Source organism: Triticum aestivum, chromosome 2A (assembly GCF_018294505.1).
Source record: "Triticum aestivum cultivar Chinese Spring chromosome 2A, IWGSC CS RefSeq v2.1, whole genome shotgun sequence".
NCBI classification, from domain to species: domain Eukaryota; kingdom Viridiplantae; phylum Streptophyta; class Magnoliopsida; order Poales; family Poaceae; genus Triticum; species Triticum aestivum.
Genome location: NC_057797.1, coordinates 779,929,348 through 779,952,910, shown reverse-complemented (window position 1 = coordinate 779,952,910; position 23,563 = coordinate 779,929,348). Strand labels below are relative to the sequence as shown.

The 23,563-nt window shown below is 45.5% G+C and overlaps 2 protein-coding genes across 2 annotated transcripts; both read left to right on the top strand.

The window, feature by feature from the left end:
• Nucleotides 1-677: 677 nt before the first annotated feature.
• LOC123191188 (leucine-rich repeat and IQ domain-containing protein 1) lies at nt 678-4,350 on the top strand. Its single transcript, XM_044603976.1, has 3 exons — nt 678-2,141; nt 3,123-3,358; nt 3,478-4,350. Exons 1-3 carry the CDS (start codon nt 902-904, stop codon nt 4,135-4,137), a joined length of 2,136 nt encoding a protein of 711 aa, XP_044459911.1. The 5' UTR covers nt 678-901; the 3' UTR covers nt 4,138-4,350.
• Nucleotides 4,351-8,349: 3,999 nt separating this feature from the next.
• Nucleotides 8,350-12,213, top strand: LOC123186720 (uncharacterized). The gene is made up of 3 exons (XM_044598433.1): nt 8,350-8,981; nt 10,034-10,263; nt 11,420-12,213. Exons 1-3 carry the CDS (start codon nt 8,369-8,371, stop codon nt 12,035-12,037), a joined length of 1,461 nt encoding a protein of 486 aa, XP_044454368.1. The 5' UTR covers nt 8,350-8,368; the 3' UTR covers nt 12,038-12,213.
• The last annotated feature ends 11,350 nt before the right edge of the window (nt 12,214-23,563 follow it).

The following is a 23,563-nucleotide window of genomic DNA, read 5'->3' as shown; positions in this document are numbered from 1 at the left end:
ATCCTACATTCTCTGATAGGAAGTTTGGAGTGATTTTTTATCGCACGTAGAGGTATTATTATATGATTCAAATATGTTAGTACTGTTGAGAGATCGCACTAGTGAAAGTATGAACCTAGGACTTGTTTTCAAGCATTCCAATATCATTTTTGTATATCTGTATCCATAGACACAAAAAATAGTGATCCATTAGTTGACCAAGTGAAGACATGTTGACCCTATTGTGCGGCATCGAGAAGCCGCCGATACAAAAGAGTTATGCAGTGTTGCCATGGAAACTATGAATATAAAAATATACTCCTTTTATCCCATAATATAAAATTGTTTTCTAAGCTTTAAAAACGGTCTTATATTGTGGGAGACAGAGTAGTATAGAAATGAAATGAAATATGTATCACGTGATGTCAAATGATATTAATTTTTTTGATATTTTTAATGTGGGTATATTTCTTCATAAGCTTAGTCAAATTTAACTAAGTTTGATTCTTTTTTTCTTAGAAAATTGGATAAGAGCCTGTATTTTGTTTTTGAAAAAAAAAATATTTTCGCGGCAAAATAATAAGGGCTCGGAGGTTCTTGGACGGGCCGGCGAGCGGAGAACTGGGCCACACTTGCCTCCGAGCCGGACTGGGCTTGCTTGGGTCACAGCCGCACACCTCCCTTCTTCCCCCTCCACCCCTCTCACTCTCGCCAGCCGCCGCCACAAACCCTCGCCCCGTTTCCCCGATCCCCATAGCCGCCGCATCCGTCCTCGCCCATCCTCCCTCCATCCGCCCCGCCCCGAGCGCCTCCTGCACCTCGTGCGCAGATTCGTCAGCCTCGTCCCCGCCTTCATCTTCCACTTCCCGGTCGCCCCCGGAGCAACCCCAAGCGGCGGCGGTGTTGGGGACAAGAGACGAAGATGGGCACCAGGTCCTTCTTTACCGTCGATAACTCAGAGATTCAGTCCGACCCTGAGTTATCGACGCTGATAGAGGAGATCTTGTGCCTGAAGCGCGAGCGCAGAGACTTGATTGGGTCTCTTACCCCGGGGATTTCTCGCTGGGTGGATGAGATTTCTCGAACATCAACGTCGTCCGTCCTGGCCAATGAGGACTGCAAAGAACCCTTCGGTATCTTGGAGGATGTTGAGGATTTGGGCCAGCGGATGCTATCCATGTCCCATTTCCTTTCCTGCTCCAATTCCCACATCCCATTGTACAAGGCCGACGAGCTGGTTAGCACATCATCCAAATTAATGAAGATCTCCCAGGATTTCTGCAAATCTACAGAGCAGGCAATGGATAAGGCCGTGTCGGAGGCAGCAGAGGAGGAGGAGAAGAGGAAGGAGGAGGAGAGGAAAGAGGACAAGAAGAAGAGGGATAGGATGAGGAAGAAGGAGAAGAAGAAGCAACAACAGCACAAGGAGAAGGATGAGGAGGACAAGAAGAAGAGGGGTCTGATGAGGAAGAAGGAGAAGGACAAGAAGAAGAAGAAGAAGAAGAAGAAGAAGAAGAAGCAGCAGCAGCAGAAGGAGGAGGAGGATGCACACGTTACATCTGACAAGATCACCGAGAAGATGGAAAGAAAGGAGGAGGAAGAGGAGGAGGATGAGGAGGAGACGAGGAGGCAGCAGGAGGTGAGGAAGATCATGGCTGCCAATGAATTCTTGAGTCTCTCCTCCAATGTCCTGGCGAGACCCTGCTGTTACAGAAATGAGTTGGCGATGATGATTACAGAGGAGGATGAGCAGGAGTATGAGAGGGTGATGGAAGCGGAGAGGCAGGCAGCGATGGAGGCGGAGGAGGCCAAGAGGGAGGCAGTAAGGAAGGCAGAGAAGGAGAAGGAGCGGCGGAGGGAGATGAGCAAGCAAAGGAAGGCGGAGAAGGAGGCAAAGAGGAAGCAGATCCTGCAGAACAAGGCGCCCATTGTGGAGAAGGAGGAGCGCATTGTGAAGGAGCATGCTGATGAGCAGGAAGCAAAATCCCCAGCGGAGCAGCGCATTGTGGAGGAGCATGCTGATGAGCAGGAAGCAAAATCCCCAGCGGAGCAGCTTAAAGAGCGGATGGATAACCAGCTGGGTTTGTTCGCAGGCCGCAGTAGAGTATGGGAATACTCAAGTGGCAGCAAGCCGGGTCAGTGCGGTGGATTCAAATATAAAAGTAAGTACAGAATGCATATATGCTGCAGCTTTATTATATTGCTTATTACTCAACTCTATTTGCATAGACTGTTTGCTCTATGCTATGCATCTCTCAAGAAATTAACTTTATTCAACTCTATTTGCTTAGGCCCCACAGTATTCCATAGTTTTTGCTGCGGTTGTTAGCACATGCATGCCACAAATGATTGTATATCAATCATGCACATCCTGCTTAGATTAATCAGCAGTTTCAGGCCGGCTAGCTTATCTGTTTCTTTCACTTGGCTTGTTATGGCAGTACAGAAATTTGAAGTCACACACTTGTTGAATGGCAAAGTTGGTCAGAACTCAGGAGCAAACACTGTAGTGACAGTACTTAGTCTGTCTCCTTTAATTTGATCAGAAAACAATCAAAGTGAATTGTATATTTATTGGTACAGATCCTGGCATCTACTCCCTCCGTTCCCAAATATTTGTCTTTGTAGACATTTCAAATGGACTACGACATACGGATGTATGTAGACATATTTTAAAGTGTAGATTCATCATTTTGCTTTGTATGTAGTCACTTGTTGAAATATCTAGAAAGACAAATATTTAGGATTGGAGGGAGTAGGTGTTGGCGTGCTGACCGGGCTGCATGGCGGGTGCATGCAGCCCGGCGGCTGTTAGAAGTCACTAATTAGTCGTGTAGCTCCGAGCTGAGTTAGGTTCAGCTGTCATCCACCGTAACAATCAGCCAAAACTATGGTAAAATATCACCATCCAAACATCTATGTAGTTTTTGTAAAACTCTGAAAAGCCATGGTTTTAAGTAATTGTAGTATTAGTTGCCCACACGTTGGAATACCGTGGCTTTAAATTACCACAGTTTAAAAAAAACTAAGCCTATGTTTGCTCTATGCATGTGAGAAGTTTGCTTACTCAACTCTATTTATTTACTCTTTGCTGTATGCATGTCTCAAGAAATTTGCTTAGTCTTTGCTTAATTGTGTTGCAGCTCTATTGAGTCCTATGCAGTTTACGCATTGCATACCGGGTATCATCCCGCCCCATGCCGCTGTTATTGAGAGCTCCTTGCAGATCTACTCCTTCAAAATTACTGGACTAAGTGGCGACCTGAAATGGCCACTCAATGTGTATGGTGTGGTCGCTGCCCGAGACACCGTGGACCACAACCGCAACCTTCTCTTCTCTCAGTCAAGTGTTATGTATCAACTACTTACATCTGAAAATGTATGCACTGTTCTATATTTAGTTTTCTCTTCATTTTCTGCCTTTTTGTTAAGTACAGTAGTATTTTCTTCTTCAGCAAAACACTCCATTTAAACACAACGATGATCTAATGCTTGCAGGACTGTTCTTTGTGCTTGACTGGCCCGTCACGTGCTATTTTAGCCGTGGACCCTGTTGACTTTGAAATTGAGCTGCGAGTACATGATGGCTATGATTTTAGAGGTGATGGGATCAATGAGAGAGAATTGATCTGTGTTAGCAACCGCTACGAGGTCGCACCCAGCGGTGAGATTCAACGTTTAACCTTCTATAGTCCGTTGTGTAGAGCAGTGTTGAGCCTTCAACGACTTTCTAGTTCGGTCCAGGCAACTATCTTGTCGATTCGTGTTGTCGGAGAGGGTCATCCTTTTAAATCTGGAGGGGAAGTTTTTTGTTGGTCATCTAGTGCAGATGGTAGTTCTACTATGCATGAGAAGGCTGTGCTGTTTCATTCTCTTGAAGGAATTCCTCAAGAAGATGATGAGTTAGATCTAGATGGTTACCTTCCTCTGTCAAGAAACGTTGTTTCGGTTGAATCTGGAGGAGGGTTGAATGTTGTGGTAGAAACGTATGGGGGATCTTCTACATCTACTCATGTCTACTTCCCTTGTGAGTATTGCAACATCAGTCAGCGTACATGTTTGGTTTGCGGCTCTGAGGTGGAGATCACTGTTGCTTGGTCCCGACTTGTCCGCGACAAGATGGACCTTTTGATTGATGGATATACTACCCAGGCCTAGTATGGTGTCTTGGCCATGTATTTTCGTCTTGCTAGTGGTATGCTAAGGCAAGTAGGATGTCAAACTGTATGTGTATCCGACTCTTGTGTACTGACTTGTCTTGATACAGTTGATTGGAGCACGCAACTAGAATGCGGCACAAAGTACATATACAAAATATGCTACAGCAGCAATGGAGATTGTAAACAATGAGATCATATGATATTGCAACAATATCTAATCTACAGTATTAGGTACCAAGAGCCAGTTGCAAGCAACATAGAGAACACTCGCCTTTTTCAAACGCAGGGGGCGTTGACGTGTATCGAGTGCTGTGGACTCCACCAGTCTTTGATTCACTTTCAAGAGTCAAAGGGGTCTGCTTCCCAAAATGTTCATGCACTTGGTTAAACAAATTGGGAAGGTAAAATAGTGGGTAAGAAGATGTACTTCTTGTAATCGTCAGGAGCCCAAGATGGCTTGCCAGGAAGATATGGAAACTTCCGAATCAAAAGGCCAAAAGTCGAAGCAAAACAGCTCCTAGGAGCTTTTGTGGCATTTTCTTCTAAAGTGGAAAAGCTGTAAAAGTAGAAGAAAAACCCAAACAAACATGGCCTAAGGGCATCTCCAACGGCAACCCGCAAAAAAGAGACTTCCTATGTGACGCTCTCTGCGTCACAGTGTCGAGGTTTCGCACAGGGCGCGCCTCACCTGGGCCGGCCCAGAGTGGCACGCGGTGGCACTTCGCGTGGTGGAAAAAATGCCAAAAAAAACTGCAGGGCTATCCTACGATTCGAACCTAGACTTGGCAGATAGTAGCGAGCTGTGCTAGCAGCTCCTTCCATCGAGCTTCTGTGCCATAGATGCAGTGCGGCTCTTAAAGAGCGAAACGACAGTGGCGAAATCTAAACATTAATAATCGAGGCCTGCTGCGAGTGAACCAAAATCGCTAGGCATTCTTACTAAAAATAGCAACCCAGTGCTTATGAACTATAAGTCGCACCAGACTTAAATCTTTTTCGAAATTTCAAAAGTTATTTTTTGAAATATGTAAGTATTATTCAAATGTGAACCTTTTCAAATTTATGAATAAATTTTTCAAAACACAAACATTTCATGAAAAAACGTGAACATGTTTCAAATTTCTCAACCATTTCTTGAAAAAAGGAACAAAATTGAAAACGAGAACAATTTTTGACATTACAAACAATATTTCAAAAAAAACATAAACATTTTCTTAAAAATGAAATATCATTTGAAAATGCGAACATTTTTCAAAATTATGAATAACTTTTCAAAATGGAAACATTTTCCGAAAGCTCCCTCTACATTTCGGATTTAGGATAAAATTTAAAAACACGAACATTTTTCAAATATGTGAAAAAACTTGGAAAACCTGGAACATTTTTGGAAACTCTGAAACGTTTTAAATTTGTGAGATTTTTTTCTAAACATGAATATTTTTTCGAATTATATACAATTGTTTAAAAATGCAAACATTTTTAAAAATTACAAAGAACAAAATGAACAAAATTCTTTCAATCTGCGAACAAAATGAATAAGAACATTTTCATAGTATGTGAACAAATTCGAAATGCTGGAACATTTTTGGAGATTCCAGAACGTTTTTTGAATTTACAACTACAACTAAAAATTACGAACATTTTTTTTCAAATGCTCTGTACATTTTTAAAATTTGCGAACAAATCAATAAAAGCGTGAACAATTTAATGAAATTTGTGAGCGAAATTTGAAAGTAGGAATATTTTTTAAAATTTTGAACATTTTATGAACTTCTCAACAAAAAATGCAAAACATGTATTAAATTTTTAAAAAATTGAATTTTGAATTTTTTTGTATATGAATCTAACATTATATGAAATTATAATTTTTTTAGAATTTGTGACTAAATTTAAAATCAGGAAAATTTCAGAATGATCATCTTTTAAATTCTTGAATATTTGATGAAAGAGAGAAAAAGAAAAGAAAAAATTGAAAGAATAGAAGAAGAGAAATAGAAAAATAAAATAAAATAAAAATAAAAATAAAAAAGAAACGGAAAAGGAAAAAAAGAAACAGAAAAAAATGATTTAGGAACCTTCTAGAAGGTTCCCACAACCGAAAAAAACGGCTGGGGAACCTTCGCGAACGTTCCCAAAACTGGGGTATGGGAGACGCCCGTCTTGCTACTAAATGGGCCAGCCCGTGTCGGGTCGTTCGCGATCCTCTCTGTGCAACGTGCCGGCAATTTGACGCAGAATGCGTCGAATAGGTTTTTCCCAATAAACCTCCCGCATCCATCCGCAGACAGGGGACCGGTTCGCGTATGCGGATGCGGAAGGTATCCATCCAATGCTAGCTGCATACATTTTCACAACAACTCAAACCAACCGGATGAAATCCGTGCAAACACGGCGTATTTTGATATAAACACGGTGCATTTCATTGAAAGTAAGATAATTTGTAGATAAAATAGGACAATATTTTCGTCCGGTGAATGAAAACCTAAAACTAAAACCCTAAACTATCCTATACTTCACGGTGACCTCATAGCCAATGTCGGGATGACGGTTGCTCCTCCTTCGTCATCGTTGTCTGGCCCGCCGTCGGAGTCGGGCTTGGGGAGGCGGAAGGTGGTGGCACCGCGACAGGGCTTTCCGACAGCCGCCCAACGCTCAGGGATGATCCTCTCCGCCTCCTCCACCACTGTGCGCAATGCGGCCGTGGCCACCGAGGACATGGGCTGGGGGGGGGGGGGGAGGGCGGCAGTCGTTGGAAGCGTCAGCGGTGATCTCGGCGAGGGACCATTCCTTGCCGTAACTGGCCATCTCCCCGTCGAGGTTGTGGAGACGGCACATGGCCGATACCGACGTCGTCAGGGAGCGGTCCAGGGCCCAAGTGTACGCCATGTCTGGGTCCGCCGCAATGTGTGGCGGCGGAACGTCGGAGTCCGCGAATTGGGATCGGGGCATGGCGTTGCGCTTGTGTTGTCGGCGCTGCTTTCGGTTGGCGTACTCCTGCATCGTCATGGCGCTCTGGGACGACGACGATGACGAGGAGCCCCCACGGAGGTAGTGCAGAATGCGTCCGCGCACCTTGGGCGGGGGTGGGGTCTCCTCCTTGACAATGTGGTGAGACGGCGGCAAGCGGCGCTCCACCTTCACGGCATGCCGGGGCGGCTAGGAGAGTCATTCTTCCTTGACGTGGCGTTCGATTTGGACGCCGTTGCTGCACGGTGGGGAAGAGCATGGAGGGGATGCCGGCTCCGCCATCACGGGGAGGAGCGCCCCCGATGGCGGAGCCGGGCCGTTGGTGTGGACAACGGAGCATCAGCTCCATCTGCTCCTCGAACTCCACGTCGGTGCCGGCATAGACCTGGCCCGACACCGCTAGCGCGGACTGCGACGGCGACGACTGCTAGTCCTCCTCGTCGCCGGAGGAGATGACGATCTCCTCCCGTGTGGAGTCGTCACCAGCCGACGAGGACGACGGCCCCGAAGTCCGAGGGCGGCGTCTCCACAAGCTGCCAGATCCCGCCTCAGAATTGCCTGCCGGTGCCAACACCCAGGACTTGCCCATCGTCGGAGATGTGGATGGGGTGCGGTGTGGAGGAGGAAGGAAGAGGATGCGATGTGAAGGGCGCTGGAGCGTGTCTTAAATAGCCGCGGCCAGGCCATGCGAAGGGTCGTCGGTCTGCCGCTTCAATGCAGCGCGGTGGCCGGACTTGGTTCCTCGGGAACCTGCGGCCGCATTGAAGCGGCGGCTGCCGAGAGGTCGCGCCGGTCAGTGCCGCCCTCCCTCCCTTCGGTCACATCGCGGCATTAATGCCAGCGTTCATGTGCTCTGGCTGACATGAATACGGCACGGGAAGCAGCGCGTGCATCGAAAGGAAAGCTTCTTGGAGAGCACGGACTGGCTTCCGCGAGAAACACAGTCATGCTTCTCAAAAAAGAAAAAAAAGTAAATAAAAATAATCGTGTTCCCGACTATGACTTTTTTTGTGAGACAAAAAATCATCAGAATCTATTAACATGGGATAGTTTCGAAGATCTCGACGCAAGGATTTTAATAATGAAAAAACTTCAAGATATGGGCGCACGATTGTAAGGGACACGCGTTTAAAAAAATAAATGTACAAAAAAGCGAAAAACTCCTATAATTTGCCATTTGTGGGCCGTGAGAGGGTGGAAGTGACATTTAGAAGGGGCTCTTGTTTTTTTAGAAGGGGTTCTTGTTAATTAGTGATGGGAAGATGAACCCCAAGGAAGAGGAACTTGGCGGCGGCGGAAACAGAGATCAAAGGTGTCGGGGACAAGAGACGAAGATGGATCTGGAGGCGAAAAGAGACTTGGTAGACTCTCTACGTCGCTACCGTGAGACCCTGAGGTGGGAGACCGAATTCCTGAGGTGGGAGGTCACCTCCCGTGGCCTGGGGACGATTGCTGGGAGGAAGGAGTATCTGAAGGAGCATACTGCTGGAAGATCACTATCTCGCGAATTACCTCAGCTGAAGGAGCAGTTGTCCGGCCAGAAGATCGCGAGCCTGCCTGTGGTGAGTTTGCCCTACCTTGTTCCTCGTCACGAGGAGGCCCTCGATCTGCTCCTGCACGAGGCGCACAAGCTGGGCTACCGGATCCAGTCTCTGAGGGAACTCGCTGCTCCAATCTCCTTGGAGACGGCCAGGTTACTGTGTCTCCTGTCGGAGAGATGTGCGGAGATCTCCAGAATCATTGCGAGGCAAGGGTCGCCCAATTCAGGCAAATCTTCTGCGGATGCTGCAATTGCTGCTTACAGCGAGCGCCGCGAAAGCTGGGAATCCATTTGGGGTAGTCCAGTATTAAGGTCTGGCGGCTTCAACGATATAAGTAAGTGCTGCTTAATTATCTCACCTATCTTTAATATGCATTTCTCAATCATATCACTTGCTGCTTTCCTTGTTGGATAGTAAAATAATTTTTTATTGATCTTTAGTTTTATTTGGCTTATAAGAGTGCCATTTAATTTGTTGCAAGTGGCAAATATGTGGTGATGGCACTACAATATTTTCATGAATATCCTCTGGGTAAAAAATGTACCTGTCTACTTTGTTATGTGGCTTATAAGAGCGACATTTAATCTCCGGGTAATGATTCCAGGGAGGTAAAAACCATTGAACTCCAAAATTAACATTCAAAATGGAGAAATATGAGAGTTCTGTAACTGTATTATAAGCACTGGAAATCATTTATCTTGTAGGAAAACTCAGCCTCCGTGATGCCAATTTCAAAGAATTTTTGAATAACAAGTGATTTCAAAATTCCAGTTCTGATAGAACTCTGGAGAAACTCATTGCATACTAGTTCCAGGGGAATTAGTGCTCATGCTAGAAATTAGAGAAATCCACACCAAATTCCTAGAATTTAATTTCAGTGTACTAATGCAATGCCTGTCTGAGTTTAGGAACTGATCACTTGATTCTCTGGCCCATTTACCATAGAGACAAGTAAGTAGCGAGGGTATTGATTGATCATATATATCTCTTAGAGGTTAAGTTGTTGTGGAGGGCCCATTCCACAGTATAGTGCATTTGAAAGAAAATACACCAATGGTATGTGGTTAGAAAGCTACTCCCTCTGTCCCATAATGTAGCTTGCAAAAATGTCTTATATTGTGGGACTGAGGGAGTAGTATATACCTACACAAATACACACTAGTGCGCAGTTTCCCAAGTGGACATTTGGCTTTGATGTCGGTGAGTGTAGCACCTGTCTGCTCCTATGCCTTTCCTGCTTTTGCTTCCTTTTTCTTCCTTAATATGCATTTCTCAGTCAATCTAATCATAACTTGCTGCTTTTCTTCTTGTACGGTAAAATATTGTACTTCCCTTGGTTTAGTAGTTTCTACATTATATAACACTACACACATATTGATGTTGCAGCCACACTGTCTTCTATGTACTTTACCCCATTTGCACCTGCTATCATCCCATACACCGGCTTCGCCACCAAGGCCTTGCAGATTTACTCCTTCGAAATCTCTGACCTGAATGACTGCTTGAAGTGGCCACTCTATGTGTATGGCGTGGTTGCTGCTCGAGACGTTGTGGATGGTAACCGCAACCTCCTCTTCTCTCGCTCCCGGGCTAACTGCCAAGTACTCACTGAAAAGGTATGTATACAACATTTTTTCTTCCTCTTGCATGTGATCTTGTGTATTAAACAAGCCGATTAGCAAACATAGAAAATTACTATGGCAGTCCATATAACTCTGCTGGTTCCTAGATAGGCATAGCTTTGATTATTGTTACTCTTGGATGAAAATAATTTGATCGAAGAAAAGTATGTTCCTATCAGCGTGTAATTACACATCAAGGAAATCGAATTAAGCTCATCAGCATTAGTCGAGTAGTGCAGCAGATAAGAAACTCGCTCTATGAGGGACATCTAGTGGTAATTAGTATTCCCTCTGTCCCACAATATAAGCGTTTTTGCAAGCTATTTTTAGCTTGCAAAAACGTCTTACATTGTGGGAGGAAGGAGTACAAGATAAGGTTATATGAAAAAAAATAGTTTCTTCTTATGGCCAAAGTCGAGATCTATTCTGGATCAACACAAGCATCTTCAGTACTGCACCTTCCAGGCAGAATGCAGGCCTTTGTTGATATAGTTGCACTGTCAAAGTTGATTGCAATAGTTTGATGTGTATCTCATTAACAGCAATATCACAGGCTTCTGGGTTCTAACACTTGCACCCTTGATATAGTTCAAGCCAGAAAAACATTTTAGGAAGTTGAGGGGCTCGGTGTCAAGCAAATGTTTCAGGGAACTATCTGGTCTAACCAGTACTATGCCAATGTGTCTACCAGTCTCCCATTTTCTACCTTCTAATAACCATGGAAGATGAATCAGTTCTCACTAAGAGATATAATCAATTGTAGTGTGGTCAGCAGCAAGAGGAACATTCAAACAATCATTGTGACCATGAATTCCTGGTGCTCTGTCTGTCTCAGTACATAGAACTCTTAGGAAGGGAATACAATGCTCATTCTTAGGCATTTCAAACAAAAGATAGCACCTCTCTAAACTAAGTTCTGCAGCCAACAAATCAAACCCTCTCTGAACAAAGTATCTCTGTTTTTTAGCTCTTTGTATTCAGCACATGCAACAACAATGACCATGAAAACGGGAGCTTTATGTTCCTTTTATCAGGGACAGAAAGGTCATTGAGTTTGTTCCTGAGCAAAGTTTCCATACTATCTCATATTAGATGTTTGTCTGTTTCAGTTAAGCGTTAGTAATGATAATGATGATGATGTTGTCTGCAGGATCCTTTTTTGCACTTGACTGGGCCTTCTCGTGTTATTCTGGCTGAGTGTCCTGTCGACTTTGAAGTTGAACTAAGGATAAGAGATGGAACAGAGTCCCAAGATAAAGCCTTGATGAGTGATGCTATCCACCACAGTTTCGCTAGTGCTGACAGCGCTGTTTTCTTTAGCTGCCTGTGTTCAGCAACGTTAAGCCTCCAGACTATTTATAGTGCAGTCCAGGCCACTATCTTGTCCATTCGTCTTGTTGGAGGGGAGTCATCTTTTGAATATGGAGGTCAAGTTTCATGTTCATCATATACTGAAGGTGTCAATGCTGATGCACGTCGGGAAGTTGTGTTGATTGATTGTGATGAAAAATTTCTTGAAGATGGACTGGATGGCTATATCTCTCTTTCAAGGAATGTTGTCACCGTGAAATTGAAAGGATCACTGAAGATTACCATAAAAGAATATGCAAAGTCTCGTCTTGTCGCTAACGAGGCCCAGCTTGATATCCCTGCTCAGCATTGCCAAGTAAGCAAGGGAGAATGTGTTCTTGGCGGACATAATGTGGTTGTTCTTATTGCTTGGTCCCTGCTTGTGAGGGACAAGCTCGCTAACTTGGTGATGGGGTGAAGATGACTCCTTAGGTGATCAAACTTAGAGCTAATATATATGTATATTTGTTGTACTAGACCTATGTTTTGTGATCTTGTGTTATCAAACTTGAAGACTAGATCTATGTTTTGTTGTATTCCTACAACTGCCGGGGAGGTACCTTTATTGTTTAACGCAGTTCGGACTGATGAATGTAGTTTCTTTTGGTCAAAGATGTCAGTCGACAAATGTGAGTCGTCCCGCGTGGGCAAACTGGAGCAAAATGTGGCTGTGGCCTGTGAGCGTTCTGGTCCGACTTCAGACAAATAATTTATGGCTTTCTTGTGGTGAAAATGAACTGCTAGAGCATCTAGAGCATCAGTGGTGAAAATGAACTGCTCCAGCAAGTGGTTTGATTATGCAGCACTGGTGAAAATGGCACACTGAACTCAACTTCAGACAAACAATTTATGGCTTTGTAGTTATCATTTAGGTTCAGTACGACTTGACCTCACGATGTTAGAAACAAGGTCTACGCTGCATTTCAAACAGAGTGTAAGTAAATCTGACAAGATGGAAATATTATCCCAAGAATAGTATGAGGTGAGAGGAGATGAATAAAATTGATTCTCAAGAGTGCCCCAGAAGAAGCACAGCCAGAAGCAGGGCAAACGGATACGAAATGTGTCCCTTTTTGGTTGGTTTGGATGGTCAGACGGACACCCAAAAGTCAGCCTGTCTCTGCCGGCCCGCAAGTGCACCCAGCGCGCCTGCCCACATTTAATTTTATTTTGAGTTAAAAAAATTATTGCTAGCAAAAGTCCGTTCATTACATTAATAAACTATAAAAAATTAAATAAAACATTAATTAAACTAAATCTACTGACCGTCGTCGTTGTTGACGAGCTTGATGTAGACCAGAGGCGACCATGGATATGGCCACGCTCACTGGCGCCTGGCGCACGCAGTGGCATAGCTAATGCCTCCTTGCGCTCCTTCTCCGGCGATTTTGAGAAACGCCACTGTAATTTTCCAAACTCTTAAAAATGCCATTTTCAGTGGTATTTTTTAAAGTCTGCAGTGACGTTTTTCAAAGTTTGCAGTGGCATTTTTCAAAGTTTGAAATTACAGTACCGTTTCTTAGAATTACCAAAATCTGAGTGGCATTTATCCAATTAACCCTAAAAAATGTTCATGATATCAAGAAAATATAATGTATGTCAAATATTCTCATGATTGCGCAAACTGTTATCGTTTTCAAGAAATTTTCACGAATTTAAAAGATGTTCGAAAGTTGAAAAAGGAAAATGAAATAACACAAAAAGAATTTAAATATGATGAAGAAAGAAGAAAGAGAAATAAAAATAGAAAGGAAAACTGAACAGAAAAAGAAAAGGAGGAAAAAACAAAAAACAAAAAGAAAGAAAAACTGAAAGGAAAAAATTGGTTCAGGGAAGCGTTTAGAACCTTCCCAAAACCGATGGAGATGAAATCCGAAAAATGGGCCGGCCCATATGAAAAATGGGCTGAGGGTATGTACCAGGTCGCTCCGCGCCGACCCGCGCGCCAAATAGGGGCCTCGCAAGCGAGAGTAACTAATCAGCGAGTACTCCTTCGGGAGCCCCGTAAGGGTCACTTTTGGTGGGCTAAAAGCGCATCGCTTGGCGTGCTCTCAGCCGCCGCCACATATCACGCTTTCTTCGGATTTTTTTATTTGTCAGTACGTGTTTTCGGCTTTTAGATAATTTTTTACTTTTTATCTTTTGGGGTTCTTATTAGGTTTTGGACAAAAAAACAGGAAAACTTTTTTTACGTGGAAAAACGTTTTATTTCTTCCGCGAGAGACACATATTAACTTCTCATGGTGGTACGGATTTGCTTCGGTCAGAGGCACAGAAAAACGCGGTTTTTTTTATCGTTCGCGAGAGGCACAGATTTGCTTCCGCGAGAGGTGAAAGAACATGCAGTGGCATTTTTCAAAGTTTAAATATTGCAGTCCCATTTCTCGGAATCACCTGAATTCGAGTGACATTTATCCAATTAACCCTAAAAAATGTTCATGATATCAAGAAAATATAATGTATTTAAAAAATTCTCATGATTACGAAAATTGTTAACGTTTTCAAGATTTTTTTCATGAATTGGAAAGATGTTCGAAAGTTGAAAAAGAAAAATGAAATAACACAAAAAGAATTTAAATATGAAGAAGAAAGAAGAAAGAGAAATAAAAGGGAAACGATTCAGATCACCCAGCGGATAATCATGCTCGCGTTCGCCGCCTCGGTTGCACTTCGTCTTGTCGTTCTTCCTGCAAGAAGAACATGCTTGTCTAAGTATCATTTTACAATGATGTGAGAGCTACTTTAAAGTTATCTATATGACTGATATCACAAGTCCATGCAACAATTTATGAAAATTCCGACAAAGCACTGCTATTAAAACAGCACACCGTCATTTTGCTACAGGAACAAGCCACATAATGTAATCACATCTAATCAGGATTTATATAGGCGACCCCACATAAATTTAACTATGTAAGATATGCAGGGAAGGCAATTGCAGACCATGAAATCAGCTTGATAGAAATCCTACGGGGCTACTAGACTGATATGCACTCTTTAAATAGCAAGTCGGAAATGGTAAAAGCACACATGGATTTCCCCAATGCAGCAGCGTGCCAAAGGCAAGATATGCATCTATTCCAATGGGATGATGGAGATGTTCCGTCGTCGCATCCTGGCGAACATGAGCAGGAACACTTGCAGCATAAAGCTAGCAAGCACTAGGATTTGGGCCTCCCAATCGTTCCATAGGCGCACCACTCCGGCCATCAGTGACCACTGAATGCACACAAGAATCATCATATTACAAACAAATTAGAGTACAAACGTATATTTCCTTCAAAAGAAGTACACACGCAACCATGAAGACAATATTACAGCCAACATGACAGTCAAATTGAACTAGTAAATTGCCCATATACTTAACCAACCTAATGACACATTCAACGTAATCTGCACTATTTCAATCTCGACCTACAAAACAAACCATCTAGACAATTTCTTATTGATATTTTAAATCTCTATTTAAGGTAGGTGCAAATGACGACACATCAGAGAGCTCTATATAACCTACTACATATTTCTTAGGAACAATAGAACTAATCATGTGAATCACTTGTGCTCGACTGATGTGTTAAGCTAGTAATTCTCCTACAACGCTTCAACCAAATATTTCAGCCCTGTTCGGCAATCCACCGACTCCCGGACTGCGGAGCAAGGAGACTGCAGCTCCGCCCGCTCCGGGAGCGGGGTTGTGGAGCGGCGCGATTCCGAACAGGGCGTTCATGTTGATAAGGGCCCTACTTATAATACATTTTCTCAAGAAGATATGAGGCATTTCCCTTATGCTGTACTCCCTCTGTAAACTAATATAAGAGCGTTTAGATCACTACTTTAGTATTCTAAACGCTCTTATATTAGTTTACGGAGGGGGTACAATTCTATATTATTTGCAGATGCAGAAAATACTCTACTACTGTAATTCAGCATATTTTTGATCCAAAACAAAGGGAACATGTACAGTTTGCTGTTTTGTGGAGCATGTAATTTGCAATTAATGTAGTTCCTGAATAAACATGTAAGAGAGATTCACCTCAATGGCAGAAGAAGACACAAGGGAGGCTTATTGCAGAAGAGCAGCAGGACTCCCAATCCTAATTAGCTCGCTAAGTATCCATCAGACAAATTGATCACCTGTGGTTGTGGTTGAGGAGCAAATTGATCACTTGTGCCCCCCAGGACCATTATATCAGAGGCCCATTACCCTATTGTGAGCTCTTCCTCTTTGAAGGGAAAAAGGCACTGGCCGGCCTTGCTTTACCGGTGATTAGTTGATTAATGGCTAGATTACCTGCCAAGCAAAGTACTAAAGCTCAACGAGAAGATAAACTAGTCGTTTGCTTCTGCAGAACCAGAATCTTGGGAAGACAACCCATTCTGTTCGAAGCAAGGCATAATTTTTAGTTTGGAACACGAAAGGTATATCATTAATTTGCCCCTAATAAGAAAATAAGAAGCAGAGTCTAATTAGCAGTTGGCAGGACCCAGCTTATACCTTGCGGTGGAAATGTGGACGCCGTGAGCTCCATCGGTTGACAACGTTGGATCCAGAGCTTGGTCCCCTCCGACTCGCCGGCAAAGGAGGATCCGGCCGTGCGCTGTTAGGGGGCCGGCGCGATAAGGGGGAGAGACGGGCGAGCGGGGGCGGTGTACGGGCGAGCGGGGGCGGTGTACGGATGGTTCGCCACGTTTGGGAGTCAGACAGAGGGCGTCTGCTACATCGTACGGTCCACTTTGTGATGGAACGGATGCGTGGTAGCATTGCGTTAGGCAGCTTCACCATCGCCTTAGGGACAGGGAGCAAACGTTGGCAGCAATGTTGTCAAAATCATTATTTTGTTAAATGATTCTATGACTTTACGATCCAAACTAGCCTCTATGATACTATGATTTTAATTCTACATTTCTACAATCCTGATAGTTAACATTCTATGATTTGCGATCCTATCATCGAAGCTCCGCTCCGATTCGAAATGACGATTCTGGCAACCTTAGTTGGTAGTGACCTGAAAGTGAGAAAGGAAAATTTTTAACAGAGGAGGGGATGCTAGATCACTTATATAAAAATTGATTTCGGTCATTTCAAAAAACTGATTCCCCTCATTTACAAAAATGAGTCACTCATCTCAAAAAACTAATTTTACTACATTCAAAAAACTGATCTCACTCATTCAAAAAATTTGAGTTCACTCATCTAAAAAAAGTGATTTCACTTCAATAAAAATAATAATTCACTCATTTAAAAAACCAAGTTCAACCATATTAAAAAATAACTGACTTCACTTCATTCAAAAATAATAATTCCACTCATTTATAAAAAATAATTTCACTCATTTCAATTAATTGAAAAAGACCAAAATAGTGAAATTTAGACTAATTCGAAATGTATCTGAGATTGATCTTGTTATGAAGATCTCGTCGCCAGGAATTCAAATTTGCAAAACATTTCAAGAACTGAATTTCAGTTTCAAAGATATGAATGATCTAAAATATCAATAGGAAATTAAAGTGTATGGACTTTGTGTGGGGATAGATCACATGCAGGCGTACCATTCTCTCTTTGTACGGGGACAAAAAGTAGTGTTGTGAGGCTGCCGACAAGACAAGCCGAATTGACATGTGGGAGGAAAAAATACTCACGCATCTCAAAGCATTTGTATGATGGATGCTTCGCCGCTAGGTGCTGGTTTTGTTGGGAACACCTTTGCAAGGAAGAAGAGCCCTTGGTGGCGTGGAGTTTCTACACACAAGAGCATTTGCTCCTGGTGTGAACAGTAAAATCAAATCAAAAAATTCTGAACTTTTTGTGACATACTTTCACAAATATTTGTTATGCATGCGAAATTTCATCGTGAAATCACATTGGTGGAATGCGTGGTAAAGAAAACAAAATCAATGCTCTGAAAATATTACTTACAAAAGCATTTTGAAGCTCTAATTTTTTTTTTGCACTTCCACCAATGTGATTTCATGATGAAATTTTGCATGAACTACAAATATTTGTGAAAGTATGTGAAAAAAAATTACATTTTTATGTTACTGTTCACACCAGGAGCATTTGCTCCTGGGTGTAGAAAGATACTTTCGTTGGGTATATGTGCTGCGTGTGCACTCGTGCGCGCCCTCATCTCATGCACCAAACGTGCAAGCACACGTGTACGTACGTAGAATCCATGCCATTGCTTGATGAGCTGCAGTCATCTCGCTTTTGCAGGAAAAACACTGGTGTCCATTAGAAAAATTCAAAGTTGAAACACATCCGAAAACTGACAAATTCACGGAAACGATGACGGAAACATACGGTATACCTTGTACTCCTATGAAACAAAAACAAAAAGGATCTCAGGCATACATACAAATTCAACTAACATGACAGCAAAATGAAAGGGACGATTTTTTTTTCTTTCGAAAAAGCGGACATCCATATGGATCCTTTGCATCAATAGTTTCGTTGCACATAATGATATGTACTTGCTGCGAATAAATGACGTATCATTCATAGTCTCTGCACAAATGGATACAGATTTGTCATCAAGAAAGGTAATATTACGCGGGACACAACGAACGAGCACTAGCGGAATCCATTACACACACGGTCAAAGATCTTGTTTGACTGTTGGAAGGGTGTAAAAGAAGATAGATTGTAACCCGGAGCATGGAAGGGGACGGAATCAAACCCGCCAGGCTCTTGTTCTGCTGTGCCGTCGCTGCGGCGCTTGCGATCAGTTGTACCATCGTTAGGATCATCCCCACCAGGCTCACTGGGTCAACCATCATCTCGAGGCGATCAAGCTAGCTAGCACAATTTTAGGTTAGCAAGACCTCGACGAAGACATATGAAACCACCAATGGAAAGGATGATAAGCAGACAGAGTGAGACACATACCTCGCTGTGCTCCACAACGGTCGGTGTGGGCGGTCGCCTACCTCGCCGCCGAGGGGTAGTAATCAGCACACTGAAGTGATATATATTATGAAACTACATTTCATAATGAATCTAACAATATTAATGTAATATTGTGAATGTTAATAATATTTTTTAATAAGTTTAATCACAGTAATATATTTTGAGTTTAGACAAAACTTATACGCAGACTAAAAAGACCAAAGGGAGCGTGTTTAGTGTACCTGCACATCACATCGAACGAGGATGAAACAGAGAACCATTGATGGACGGGCCTAGCAGGTAATTCCAAGAAGAAACACCTCGCTGCTCCTCTGAACGGCACACACACTGACCTGCCTCGTACCGTACGTGAGTTGCCCATAACCCACAGCCATGGACATAGGCCGATAGGCAGGCAGGATCACTCGCTCTCTCTGCCATTATCTCCTTTATCCTTTACAGATCATCCATGGACAAGCACGCATGATGCAGGTCGGCTGCAACAAACTGCCATGGCCACTACCCTATCCTGCCCCTCGCGAGTGCGCCACCACCGCTGCCACTGCATGCACAATCTCTCTACCAGTCACCCAATCAACCAGTGTCCTTTTTTTTTTCAGGTAAAAAGTCGGCCATTCATAAAGTTCAGATTGTGACACATTAGAGACAGTAGCATGTCTTGTCCTGCCAAGACCCCAGGATGCATGCCCGTCCAACGGAGCACGTCGCTGTCCTCGCATTTCAACAAAAATACATACGGACGGTAGCAACAAAACTGAAATTGGGGCGCTTAAGCTCTGAGGTGCCAATAAGGGCAACTCGAACGGGCCGATCTAAACGGACGGTGTTTTTGTCCGCTTTTTGTTCGTTTGGGTTGGCCGCCCGCCCACCGTCCGTTCTCTTTTAGTTTTGAGTCGGCAGTGCGCCCAACGGATCGATCCATTTTATGACCGCGTGCGTTTAAGATAATGCCGTCGTCCTGGTTTTAGCGCTCCAGCGGCGCGCGGGAAAGGTTCGCGCGCGCGTGGGAAAGCGGCCTAGCGCGCGCGCTGGTTTTAGCGCTCCAGCGTGCGGGAAAGGTTCGCACGCGTCTGCCGGCGCTCGCTATAAAGAAGGCACTCCCTCCACACTCTGTCCGCCGCCCACTCTCGCCGCATCTGCGCCATCATGTCGATTCGCCGCCTGGGCGCTTCGGATTTTCGCGGAGTCCGCGAGCGCCGCTCCAACGCCTTTTCCGCCGAGATCTGATTTCGCGAGAAACGTCTCGTCCTCGGCACCTTCGACACCGCAGAGGTGGCGGCCCGCGCGCATGATGCGGCGGCGTGGCGCCTCCCGAGGCCTCGTCGGGATATGAATTTTTCCAACGTGTCAAGCCAGCGGGCGCAGGAACTGACGAGGATCGTCGTGTCCACCGGAGGCGGCAGCGTCGCGTCGCCATCGCAGAGAAGGACGTGGAAGCCTTGGTAGTGTGGCGCGGAGGCTTTCCACAGGACATCGTCGACGAGCGCCAGTTCTACAAGCAATTGAGATCGGAGAGGGACGCGAGGAGGAGGGAGCGAGCCGCCTATCGGGAGGACAAGCGTTCGTGAAAACAGACAGCTCAATTGAAACTGAAGCTACGAGAAACGTCGGGTTGGGACTTTGAAGACGAGCAGCTTGCTAACGCATATCTTCAGACGTCGGAGGAGGACATTACCGAGTCGGAGTCAGAAAGCGACGACTAGTGGTCTTTTTCTTTTATCTGTGTACGCTAGAACTATCTATGTATCCATTTTAATTTGAAAAAATGGCCGGCGGCGTAGCAAGCGGGCGAGGGTGTGAATTCACTGCGCCACCGATCAGCGGGCCCAGTGAGGAAAGATGACGAGCGCGCGCGCGTCCGTCTTGTGTCCGCGTCGACACAAATCAGGCTCAAAAATGGGTCGGGAATGGGTCGGCAGGCGGACAAAAGCAGACGCGCGTCCGTTTGGATCGGTGTGTTGGGCTGGCTTTTTTGTCCGTGCCGACCCAAACGGACGCCCGCGGACGAAATGGATCGCCCCATTAGAGTTGCTCTAATGCTCCAAACCACTGCTTGATGGGGCGGAGGTGGAGGCAGGGAGAGCCGCCGGAGCTGCGGGTACGCGCGCTGACAGGCGTGTCCTGGGGCTCCGGCTTGACGGGGCGGAGGTGGAGGCAGGGAGAGCCGCCGGGCGAGGAGGGCGCCCCGGTCTCCATGCGCCTCGGCGTCCAGGAGCATCCCCGGCGACGTGAGAAGGACGGGGGAGCGGGGTACTCGAGGCGCGGCGTGTTGCCGTCCTCGATGTACTCGAGGACGGCCTCCAACGTGCGGCCGGGCAGGCCCCACCACCGGCGCCGACCATCGGAGTTGAGCCTGCCGGAGGGCACGACGCCGTTGGTGGCCTCGAGCTGCTCGGCGTGACGGCGGCGGTAGTAGGGCTCGCGGAGCGGGCTGTCGGGGACGTACCATGGCCCCTCCCTCGCCGCCCGTGGCAGGGACGCGCGGATGCGTGCAATCTCCGCACGCCGCGTCGCCCCGATGGGTGGTGGTGGCACCGGCACGCCGCCGGCGCTGATCCTTCAAGCCTCGGGCACCCGCATGTCCGGCGAGACCGGGTACTCGCCCTCGAAAAGGAGGCGAGCCTCATCCTCGTGCAGATGACGGCGCCCGAATTCGTTCGCCGCCGCGCCGTCGTCTGGGAAACGCTCAGCCATGCTTTCTCAACTAGTGACGGCGAGAGGAGGAAAGGGGGAGAAATGAGCGCGTCGTCGGTGAATGATCGAGGTGAGTCTCTCCGGCGCGCTTGCAGTCAGCTTTTATAGGCGGAGACGCCGCGTGGTAGGCTTGGCCGACGCGTTACACGTGGCGCGATTGTGTGGCGGCTGAGGGACGCGCCGCCCAGCCTTCACTGCGCCCCCCGTGAGGCATCAATGGAGGCTGACCGGCGCGACAGCTTTGGCATTGATTCGCCGCGGGAAACGAGAAGATGAGGACGACGAAGGGGCGAGAAGAGGGTAGAGTCGCTGACGCGGCGGGCCCGCGGCTCTTCGCGCCAAAAACGATTCGCCCGGCGCCCCCAGCGCGCCGGGTTCGGGTTGGGTCCGCCGACGCCAATTTCGGTCCGAGCCGGCGAAAACTGGGCTCTTGGAGGCGCGACTGGACCGATTTTTTGACGCCAGCGGACGAAAAGACGCCTGGGGGGTCTTCTTGGGGCGCGGCTGGAGATGCCTTTAGTCACCTGGTCATGAGAGACCTTGCAACTGCCACCTCCATTGAGGGCAGTGCCAAAATCTGCATCACTATCCTTGATAGGTTTTCTACAGGGCAAAATTGGCCCCTGTTTCTTTGTTCTTTTTCCAATCGGCTTAATCCCCGCATCACAATAAGCGAGATATTTACTACGGTAAGATTGCATACCTTGCGAATCCTGCGAGGTCCCAGCCTCCTCGTCGGAATATTCTCCGGCTAGCAGCCAAAAACGGCTGCCCGCCGGAGAGATCCCTACTCCTCGAGGGAGGCCAGGTGAAGCAGGCCAGCGTGTGGTACTCGGCGTACCACGTGTTTTCTGACATCCCGAGATTTGCCTCCCTGCATAGCTCAAAGCATTTCATGTAGACAGTTTTTCCAGTAATATGAAGTGATCAGTGAGAGTGTGATTGATGCATGCATGTCGACCAAGACTAGCCTAATTGCAGATGGAGCACGATATGCCATCACATGCGTCTGAGTGAGTGCACTGAACGACTGAATGTATCATCCTCATTCCTCCCTCCATGACCACGATCCATCACAGCCGGACCACTGCCACATGGAGTTCATGCCGCATGACTGGTGATGGATCGTTTTTTTTCTCGACACATATATCCGCGTGGCACTCTCAGTGGCCTGGTGGATATTTTTTTGAAATGAAAGGGGTCGCCCCCCGCCCCAACTTTTATTAAGCCAAAGCAACGGCAGAGACCAGACTGTTGAACAGCTCTTGGTGACAACCAAAAGTAGCTGCCACAGAACAAACATACATCAGGGTTTTATGCTACCACCCTATTACATCTCACCATAGGAGTGTCACTCTCAAACAGCCATTAAAAGATGATAAGTCACTCATTACATAAGCTAAACCCAAGCAATTCTAAGCAGTTCCCCTCTTCGACGCTCCAAAAGCCTTGAGCACCGGAGAAGTAGAGCACCCTAGGCCTCTGAAGATAGGATTTTTTCCATTGCCTGATTGTTGCCGCCACCTGACCCAGCACACAGCGTATATCTCGCCATCTTTCCCCCTGGAAAACAAAACCATTGCGTAAACGCCATAAGCACCACAAGGTAGCAGATGTAACCATATTTACAGCTTCACATTGTTTTTTTTTCTTCCAGAAAGAAGTCAATGATATAAAAGAAACAGGAGGGGAAATTTCAAGTGCTTCGGCAACCACAGCCCAGACATTAGACGCAACAATGCAATCAAACAAAAGGTGTTGGATAGATTCCAATTCAGTACAGAAAACACACGTTTTATCCTCAACATGTCTTCTTTTGGCCAAATTGTCTCTAGTAAGGCTCTTATTATTGTACATCAGCCATAAATAGACATGGATATTTGGAGGGACTTTGATTTTCCAAATAGAATCTCTAATCTCAGAAGGAATCCCACCAAAGTTAATCAGTTTATAGAACGATTTAACAGAGTATTGACCATTTGATTCCAGGCCCCAGATAGGGCTATCTGGGCGATCTGAAAGGGTAGTTTGTTTAACCAAGCTAACCAATAAACCCCATTTGTGCATCATAGCCTCATCTACACATCTCCTAAAGGTAAGACACAAGTTCACCCCATCCCACACCTGGGACAAAGTGGCATCCTGCTGATGACAGATATCAAATAAGTCCCAAAAAGCAGTTTTCAGGGAGCATCCCCCAATCCAGTTATCATGCCAAAAGGCAATGTTATCCCCATTCCCAGAATCCCATTTCCAAAAGTTTTTGGCAGCAGCAAAAGCCCAAGAGATGCTTTTCCAGAAGGGAGACCCTAAGGCAGGTTTAGCATGTAAAATATTAGGTTT